The sequence below is a fragment of the Seriola lalandi genome, unplaced genomic scaffold (genome assembly GCF_002814215.2).
Source record: "Seriola lalandi dorsalis isolate HSWRI2012SDOR001 ecotype SW California unplaced genomic scaffold, Sedor1 jcf7180002054389, whole genome shotgun sequence".
In the NCBI taxonomy this organism is placed as follows: Eukaryota; Metazoa; Chordata; class Actinopteri; order Carangiformes; family Carangidae; genus Seriola; species Seriola lalandi.
Window position 1 is genome coordinate 14807 of NW_019524942.1, and position 10000 is coordinate 24806.

Sequence of the window (10000 nt, forward strand, 5' to 3'; positions counted from 1 at the left end):
ACATCTGGGCCTACACCCACAACTACTGAAACACCAGCAACAACTATTCTTCTAACAACCACTCTCCCTCTGACCACAACATCTTCTCCTACAACTACTAAACCCCAAACTACTACCATTCTACCGACAACCACGGCCCCTACAACAACCACCACAACTACTACTGCTACAACCACTACCTCCACCACAACCACTACCACAACCACAACTACCACAACAACCACAAAGAAGAAAGACAAAGATGAAAACAAAAATGAAAGTGAGCAGAGACAAAATGAACCAAGACCAGCAAAAGGAGCAGGTGTAGCAGGAGCTGTTGTAGCAGATGCTGTTGTAGCAGGAGCTGTTGTAGTAGGAGCTGGTGTAGCAGGAGCTGTTGTAGTAGGAGCTGGTGTAGCAGGAGCCGGTGTAGCAGGCGCCGGTGTAGCAGGAGCCGGTGTAGCTGTAGCAGGAGCTGATGTAGCAGGAGCTGGTTTAGCTGTAGCAGGAGCTGGTGTGGCTGTAGCAGGAGCTGATGTAGCAGGAGCTGGTGTAGCAGGAGCTGGTGTAGCAGGAGCTGATGTAGCAGGAGCTGGTGTAGCAGGAGCTGATGTAGCAGGAGCTGGTGTAGCTGTAGCAGGAGCTGGTGTAGCTGTAGCAGGAGCTGATGTAGCAGGAGCTGGTGTAGCTGTAGCAGGAGCTGGTGTAGCAGGAGCTGATGTAGCAGGAGCTGGTGTAGCTGTAGCAGGAGCTGGTGTAGCAGGAGCTGATGTAGCAGGAGCTGGTGTAGCTGTAGCAGGAGCTGGTGTAGCAGGAGCTGATGTAGCAGGAGCTGGTGTAGCTGTAGCAGGAGCTGGTGTAGCAGGAGCTGATGTAGCAGGAGCTGCTGTAGCTGTAGCAGGAGCTGGTGTAGCAGGAGTTGGTTTAGCAGGAGCTGGTGTAGCAGGAGCTGGTGTAGCTGTAGCAGGAGCTGGTGTAGCAGGAGCTGATGTAGCAGGAGCTGGTGTAGCTGTAGCAGGAGCTGGTGTAGCAGGAGTTGGTGTAGCAGGAAGTGGTTTAGCAAGAGCTGTGACTACGACTCAGACAGGTGTAATTTCTGAGGAAAACACTTTTACCAAACCTTCTTCAACTGCTGTTACAGTTTCTGCTGTGCCTCAAACTACCATCAGTTCTGTCAGTGGCAGTACTGTCCCTTCAAACTCAGCTGATCCTCACTTTACATTAGCAGCAGCCACCACTTACCATGCAAAAGTGACTACAGTGCTATCAACTTCTCCAACATCTCAGAATAGTTTACCTTTTCCTTTCAACACTGCTGTTACCCTTTCAAATACCTCTTTCCCTCGCAGCGTTTCTCCTCATCAAACCAGCACATCTGCATTTCAAACCATGAATGCTTCTCATCCAACATTCAGTGTCTCTCAGTCAAACTCTGCAAGTCCTCCAACTTCAATAGCTCATCGTGTCATCTCCAATCAAAGTTTGTCTTCTCCCTCAGCTCCTCCTCCAACCATGTTTGACTCTCCTTTTCCTCTTTCAAACTCCTCCATCCTGTGTCCCCCTCTTACACAAATACCTCTATTTCACCATTACCAGAATGTCCTTGCCTACTACCAAAAACAGTTATACCAATACCAGAATAACAACTAGCAGGTGTTTAATGCTCAAGTATCACACTCCAATCAAGCAATGATGATACTTAATGTCTTTTCCATTAATGCACTAATAACACAAAGCACACTGCAAAAGCTCTTGAACTTCAAACAATGAATCGTCCCAATGGCTTTTTTCTTTTTTTTAACAAAAACAAGTATCACATTATTTGCTTTAGTGCTTTTGTTTTGAAAGTTGCACAGACTGTGTATAGAGATGGACGTAGCCTCTGTGACGTCACCCATAGGTTTCTGAAGAGCGGTTTTGTATGGAATGCGGATTGGTCAAGACTTAATTGTCGTGTTAAGGTGGTATTTTCTGTCATCTTAAGACGTGCAAATTTGACGCATTAGCGCGGAAGTCAAACAAGACGTTTTGGACCAATCAGCGTTCCATAGTTTTGAAGCTGCTCTGCTGCCGCCATCTTGACAGTACCTGACTCCGACCTGACTCCCAGCTAATCAAAAAATGGGCAAAGAGGTGGGGCATGTGTAGAGCCAAGACATGGCAGTTTGTGTCAAGCATACGCTCCCCCACCTGTCACTCAGAGCGATACGCCCTCAACTGTGCAGAACTTCAAGCATTAATAAAATGTAAATAGGTGAGTTGTTATGAGGGAGTAAATCAGCTGTAGAGACCAGAACTGTTTTTTGCACCAGGCTGTAAAAACATGGGAGTCTATGAGGATTGACAGCATCTAGTGGTCAATAGAGGAATTGCAGTTTTTGGTAGTCTCATGTTGGCTCTTCGAGGTTGCTGCTTGCTGTAAACCTATCTTTGAAATGTGATATTGTTCTGTCCTGTTGGGTTTGTTTTTATTTCTTTGTTTTTTAATGGCTGCTTTTTGTTACCCTGTTGTTGATTAAAAACAGTAACTAGACTACAACTGTCCCCATTTTTTGTGGTGAAATCTATACACAGTTTACAAATCGATACAGTCTATGGTTCAAACATTGTTAAAAGTTTATTTCAGTTAAGTGGCCAGTTGCAGTGACACGCATTATGATTGTTGATGATGTTATAGTTCGGACTTTGCCGTCTGTTACAGTCTGGGTTAGTTAAAACAGTCACAAACAAAACTATATTTATTTATTTACTGATGAGTGCAAACATAGTCAAAGTGTCTTACACAAATACTTTTATGTTTTGTTTTATTTTCAAAACAACATGATACAAAAACATTTTTATTGACTTTCTACTCCAGATTTAGGATAATAGTAGTCAAACTAATAGTCTCATTCATGCCTTGGCAATACATATGTTATTATGTGAATGTTGTAAATTAGTATTTTTATATTAGTTTGTCTCTTTTTTAAAAGATAACTAATGGTATTGTCAGAGACCCTGAGTATCTTTCAAAAAATAAAATAAAGTAAAATTAAATTAAATTAAATTAAATTAAATTGCATCAACAATCAAAATCTTTCCCCCAAAATGTTCAAATATCAACCATAAAGTTAAAACACACGACCACACAGTGGACAATGGGCCTAAATTAGAGGATACAGTCGTATTTTGTGTCAGTGAACATATTATATATCTGGGCTTCTTGGACAATGTATTTAATAGTTGTAATATTTTGCTCAGTAACATTAATAATACATTAGTATTACAAGTTTAGCAACAGCTCACTGGCTTCTAACTTTTATTTGCACACGCATGAGACTAAAACTAAAAACTTTTGGCCCAAGTCTTGAAGGGCTGCAATACGTTGCTCAAACCAACAGATGGCGCTGTACCACCCACTGACCAACCATCACCAACCACCTCTGAGTGAAACTCATTTTCCTGCAGCAGGTCATTAGTTGGAAGAAAAACCAATACGGCAGGATCAACACTAGACCAATAAAAAGTAATGATTAGTTACAGAAAACCAACATGATACAGAAATAAAAAAAACAAAGAATACACATTTACATAAATACAGAAAAATGATTCAATAACACCCTGTGACCAACATGATTACTCTTGGCGCTCTTATTAAGCAGGTGTTTGGACCTCTCTCCCTCTTCAGACCCACAACACCTGCTGAGGAGAGCAAGGAAGAGGTGACTACTACAAAATGATTATCTCTCCTGTGGCATACTTAAATACTGCAGAAAGAAAAAATCAACATCTGAATTGTGAAAATTACTGTTTAAGCTCCAGCCTGCCACCTGTAGGTGGGACAATACAGCCCCAAACAGTAAGCTCCCATCTATTCTTACCTTCTTGGTGGCTGATCTTCCCTCTCTCTTCCTTCTCTATGATTCGAAATACTGATTGTATTTGCTACTAAAAGTCTTTGGGGCAGAGAAGGTGATTTTTGGCTGTGATTTTTGGCTAAACACTGATTTAAATTATTATTTTAATGTATTAAAAATAAATGTAATTTCACAACAATAACAATATAATATTCAGTATAACAGGGAACACTGCAGCGGAAATGATTTGAATTGGTGTCCCTTCACGTTATATACATTCATAATACATTTTTATCGCATGGATATGAAAACAAGATATAAAATCTATATATTTATCTTTAAATATAGAGGTGGAGATTGTCTTGTTGGTTTAGCTAAAACAAAACGCCCACCAGCTGGCAAAGTAGCTCCCATTTGATGACGACTCATCAGAATACAATAAATAAATCTCAGTACCTTGTCAGGAAATCACTGCAGTGACCTACAGTGATCATTTCTGTCTGGATGATGAAGCGAGAGCTCGGAGCTCTGCAGAGCTCAAAAGTCCCGACTTTCCTCTTGGACCTAAATATATCATATGAATTGAGGCTGTATAGCTGCTGCTTGTACTTGCTGTCTTTGCTCCCTCGCATTTTCACCTCACAATGAAAATATCCCACTGTATGTTCCAGTTTTCTTCATCTTCATTTGTTTCTTAAAAAAAATTTTTAATTTTCTTGTTAATTTGTTGTTTGTATTAGGAAAAGAAACTCAAAGACACTGAGTCACTTGTAGTAACTAGAATGGACAGCATCTGTTGTTTCCCCAATAAGTCAGCTGAGAAGAATAATCTTCCTGTTACAGGAGATGGAAAGACTCTATACAAGGATGCAGCTGCATTATTTCCGTGTTTTTTTGCTTGTTATCTCCCCTTTCTGCATCTGTTCTGGAAATCCGGAGCCAAACCAAACAGGTCACATTTTAGGTTAGCGTCGATTTGGTGATCTCACAAGTCAAGATGTCCAAGTTAAAACTGTTTGAGTAAAAAGTAAATGTGGATCAGCTGCAAATGGAAATGCTACATCGATCAGCACTTAAAGTGTGAAGGCGTATATGCAGTACATAATGTAGGTGTGAGCTGGAAACAAATGGTAGACAAAACAGGAAATGGAGGCTATTAATAGACACCGTTTATGACACCACAGACAGTAATGTTATCAGACCTCCTTCTCTTACTGTACTTGTTCAGTCTTCAGATCGGACACACAAAAACTTCCAAATCAAACTTTGGGGTTTTTGTGTTGGAGAAAAGAAAAAGGAGACATGAGGTGACAAACACAGATACAGACACTGAGCTTTGTTTCTTTAAATCGTCTCTTCTTTTAAACGTGAGTTAGTGTGTATCTGAGTTTGTTTGTGCCTGTGTTTGCCTGTGTGCACTCAGCCGCAGGGACTTAGTACTTAATTAAAACCATATTTCTGGTTCTGTCGGTTCCTCTCAGGTGGCCACTGCTTTGAGTTTTGAGTAGACAGTTGATTGAAAGTCGATTTCTGTGAAAGACACAAACATGAAACCTCTTAACAAAGTTAGAGCAGTTTAAATGAGTTGGGCAGTTTTTAATGGAGACAGAAACTGCATGACTTCGGGTTTCTGCTGCTTTAGTGACGACTCATGTCCTGTTGTTGTTGCTAACACAGCGACTCATGACTGAAACCTTTCTGATAAAGAGAACAAGAGCTGGTTGTAGTTTGAGAAACTAAATGTCTTGGGGAAAAAGGTCTATAATGTGTGTGTGTGTGTGTGTGTGTGTGTGTGTGTGTGTGTGTGTTACCTGTTTCCCTTGTGAATGGCACTTCCTGTGTGATGGTGACGTCAGTGTATGCCACGTCACTTTCAGCTTTACCTGTAGCACAATAACACACCTGCTGAGATTCAACTTGTAATTTTCATTTATTTTTCTGTGATTTACAACGAATCAGAAAAGCTGAACGACAATAGGAAAATAACACAAACTATTTTGTATCATTCAAGCTTTTGGACAATGAAGAAATGTAGGCAAATGATGAAAATATGGATTTTATGGTTCAGTCTCTTGTGCTAATTTTACAAATGTTATATTTTGTTTTATATATATATATATATATATATATACATAATATAAAACATCTTTATCAGTTTTGGTGATTTGTTTTAAATTAATTTACATTTAAATGTTCGGATGCACATTTTTGAAAAGATTAAAGGTCCCACAATCGTGATTTTTTCTCTCTACACAAGGTCGTGTTCAAGCTGTGACTCAAACGTGTGATTTGCTTAAAATGTTGGAACCACAAAAACACTTCAGCAGCTCTCATGAAGTCTGTGGGACGTTAAGAATAACAGACACTTCCTGCTGCTGTAGAAATTTTAAACTTGACTCTTTGATGCTCCGAGCACCGAAAACCAAACTCAGCATTCATTTCCACTGTGCCGGTGCGGAGGCTGACATGTCGGGGACGGATATCTGGAAACCTCATGTGTAATCCTTTTCGTAATTAAAGGAAATGACTCTTAAACTGAATATTTCATGGTGTCATGTAGGGCTGTCACAATACCAGATTTTCACTATGCGATCATCGTTGCCAAGAATTTAAAAAGAACAATATTATCACAATATCTATAGAAAATCGAAAATAAATAAATAAATGATCATTTTGTTTCGTTTTGTCTCTTTTTTTGGCAAATGAATTACGACTCAAATACGATCGTACAAAAAGAACAGTTACATCTGATAAACTAAAGATCCACAATCAGTTTTTGTCAATAGCGGTGGATTGCGACGGCCCTTGTGGTATGTCATTTGAATTTAATTTTTTAATGTGTCAAACACAAAGGATCGGATCTGATTTTTCTTTTTTTTTCCAAACTACATTAGTTACTACATATAAAAAACATTCTTGTGTTTTTTATATTTGTCTCAAGGCTCAGCCACGTGTTTTTAAATAGTGTTTGGACAACAATGGAAGTCTATGGCACAGAGGAATAAGACGTATTTATACACACACAATACAAATATTTTTGTCATTTTCATATTGTTAACGATCAAAAACACCAATAGAATATCACTGTTGCATTACGTGTGGTTAGAGGTAGTCCAGGCATATAAGTGTATAACAGAGGCTGACCTTTTCGTTTCCTCCACAGGTACAGCAACGCCAGCGAGAGGCAGACGCCCAGCACAGGAAGCAGAATGAGCGCGAGAGGTGGTTGAAAAGATTCAGGACGCCCAGCTCCAGCACAATAAATGAGAAAAACCACAGTCTGACCTCATTGCAAACACAACAACAGCTCTGATGTTTTGACACAGTTGGTGCTAAGCTAACTTATTTCACACCCTCATTGCTCTACGCTTTTGAAAGTGTGTCCATCTTCGAAAGATGAGATGCCATTTAAAGCAGAGTAACAGTGTGTAGAGGGATCTTAAAGACTATTTCATGGCTGAAGCTCGTCTCACCTCTGACAGCCAGCCAGCTCTTTGTTGATCCGTCTCCTCCAGCGATGTAACACTTGTAGAAACCTTCATCAGACTTTCTAACACTGCGGATGGTCATGTTTCCTGTGGAGCTGCTTCTGACGAGGAGGTCGTCTTTGTAAAATTCAGCTGTGAGGTTGGTGGAGGACGTCGTCTGATTTGTGCAGCGCAGAGTCACGGCATCTCCCTCCTGCACGGGATGGACAGGGCTCTCCAGGATCACGGTGCCAGCTGAACGACAGAACGGCAGGAAGATTAAGAAATAGTTGGAAGCTCAAGTAGTCTTGATGCTACACTCCTGCAAAAACTCAAAACCTAAATCACATAGAGGCCAGTAACTTCCTGAACTTTTGTACCGACGTTCCCTGCTCCCCAGAGGATGAATCCTACTGACTTTATTGAACCCCTGACTTTTACCTCTGGCGCCACCATGAGGTTGATATTTGTGGTTTGTATGTGAAACTTCTAAACAGCTCTTGAATGGATGGCCTGCCGTGCATTTGCGTTAATTAGCATATGTTAGCATGCTTACTAAGATGGTGAAAACGGGAACACGATATCTCAGTAACACCTTGACGAAACTTCTTCAAGTTTGGCACAAACATTCACTTGGACTCAAGGATGAACCGATTAGATTTTTGGAAGCTAAAGGTCAAAGGGTCAAGGTCACGATGAAGGTCCCTCTTCAAGGGAATCCCTTCACATTTGACACAAATGTTCACTGGGACTCAAGGATGAACACAAAACACTTTTTAGCCATAACTCTTCACACAGCCATTATGACCAAACCTGAAACTAGTCTTAGTGGCAGAGACAGACAACCATGAGGCAGTAATTCTAGTTTTTCACTTTAAATTGCCCTGATGCATGAATAACTATGGCTGGAGGTTTGATTAAACTCACCGGTCACAGTGATGTTGACGGCATCGCTGCACTCTCCAGCTCCAAACTCACACCAGTACGCTCCAGTGTCTGAAGGGTAAAAATCACCAACGTTGCAGTGGGACTCGTTCTTTGTCCCCCAAGTGTTGGCACACTCTTCGTTTTTCATTGAGGATGTGTTCCTCTTTACTGTCCAATCAGAGTAGTTGGTACCAGGCTCCACACAGCTCAGACTGACGGACTCATACTGAAAGAACTGGGATCTGTCGGGAATGACTTTCAGAGCAGCTGCAAGAAACAGAACGATGATGACAAATTGAGATTCTTGCAGAGGTGAACGCTGCGGCGTGTTGGGACAGTCACTGAGTAGATTTAAGCTGATCAAAGCTGCGTCCACGACTCGAATGACCCAAAGTTTACACCATCTGCGTCCTCTAAACATTGCAGTTGCACAATGTGCACGTGTTGCCCACATATCAAACAAGCCGCTGTCAGTGTGAACGAACAATAACTGTTGTAGGTTTGCCTCTATAGGTCTGCAGAGGCAAACAAGGTTTCACTTCATCTGAAAGAAGCTGTTGTGGCTTTTTGAAAGATGCTTATTATAACTGGATATCAGATATAGCTGGTCGTGAACGAGGGAAAATGGTTTTGAGTTCAATTTTTGTTCACAGAGTTTTTCTTCCGGTCCTTTCTTTACTCTTTAACTTATAAACATTTACTTCAATTCAACACTTTACTGCCACAACAGTGTAGTTAATAGGAATTTGCTTTGGGCGAGCCAGCGTAAAACATAAAGAACTACAACTTCAATAACTATATGGTGACATAAAACATGTGGTAGAAAGTCAACAATAAAAATGTAGTATTTATGAGAGTGAAATTCAAAATATAAGATAATCATAATCATAAAATATTTTTCGTAAAATTAAATGTAAAAGAAATACTGTAAAAAAACGTACAGGCATTATTTAGTACAATTACGTAAAGTAATCTATTGCAAATTGTATTGTGCAATTTATTCTTGTTAAACACCAGCATGTATATTAATTTCATCATTTCGCATAATATAAGCAAATCAGAAAATTGAAAGCAGATTAATGGTTCATATTAACACAGGCGACCACACACGCAGAAACACACTTATAATAACGTATAAGTCACTCACCTACAATAGTGCAAAGTGCTATTACCTCCATGTTGCAGCGAACCGAATGGCAGCCTGTGAGGGGCTGCATCACACCTCCGTGCTGACTCTGTGCCGGATGTGTCAACATCAACCACAAATTCTTAAAGGTTTAGCTTTCCCTAAGCTGATGACATCAAATGTGTTGCTTTGTACTGCAAACAGGAAGTGTTTAGGAATTCATTTATCTCTCAATGAAAATAGTGACAGAACATTATATATATATATATATAAAGATGCAATTGTGCAACATTTCAGTTGCTCAGTGACTGTTGGACTTGTCGTCGCTGGGATATCATCACATTCTGCAGGGCCATTTGGAGGTTATATGTGCAGGTGTCACCTAAATATGACAACAGTTGCTTTTTCATTGCACAATGCCTCAAGGTGGCAGTTAATGTCAAAGAGGAGAGGGGCCACCTGGGAGGGCGTGGACACCAGTGCTAGTATCTGGTATCAAATATGTGTCGTAAATCAGTACAAGAGACATACAGAATAAGGCAGTAAAGAAAGAATAAGTGGCCAAAGACAAACAAAAAGACAATCTGCTTCCTTTTTTAAAGGCACAAGAGGAGGGTTTAGTTTTTAATGGATAAAGAATGAAGCACCTAATGACCCCCCCCCCC

The 10000-nt window shown here is 40.4% G+C and overlaps 2 protein-coding genes across 4 annotated transcripts in view; one reads left to right on the top strand and one right to left on the bottom strand.

The window, feature by feature from the left end:
• LOC111657235 (endonuclease domain-containing 1 protein-like) overlaps positions 1-307 on the top strand; it is a 3079-nt gene extending 2772 nt beyond the window's left edge. Inside the window, exon 3 of the mRNA XM_023409327.2 lies at positions 285-307. Within this exon, the coding sequence (XP_023265095.2) occupies positions 285-307 (23 nt within the window). The remainder of the gene's footprint in view (positions 1-284) is intronic.
• Positions 308-2574: 2267 nt separating this feature from the next.
• Positions 2575-9898, bottom strand: LOC111657226 (uncharacterized). Of its 3 annotated transcripts, XM_023409317.2 has the most exons (6): positions 9357-9898; positions 8210-8476; positions 7289-7537; positions 6960-7064; positions 5627-5698; positions 2575-5345 (listed from the first exon to the last, which is right to left on the bottom strand). In XM_023409317.2, the coding sequence occupies exons 1-6, from the start codon at positions 9463-9465 to the stop codon at positions 5293-5295; spliced, it is 855 nt and encodes a 284-aa protein (XP_023265085.2). In that variant the 5' UTR covers positions 9466-9898; the 3' UTR covers positions 2575-5292. The 3 variants fall into 3 exon arrangements, with proteins under 3 accessions (XP_023265085.2, XP_087030971.1, XP_087030972.1); XM_087174845.1 differs by lacking the exon at positions 9357-9898 and having other exon boundaries at positions 8210-8986; XM_087174846.1 differs by lacking the exons at positions 6960-7064; positions 9357-9898 and having other exon boundaries at positions 8210-8988.
• Positions 9899-10000: the final 102 nt, after the last annotated feature.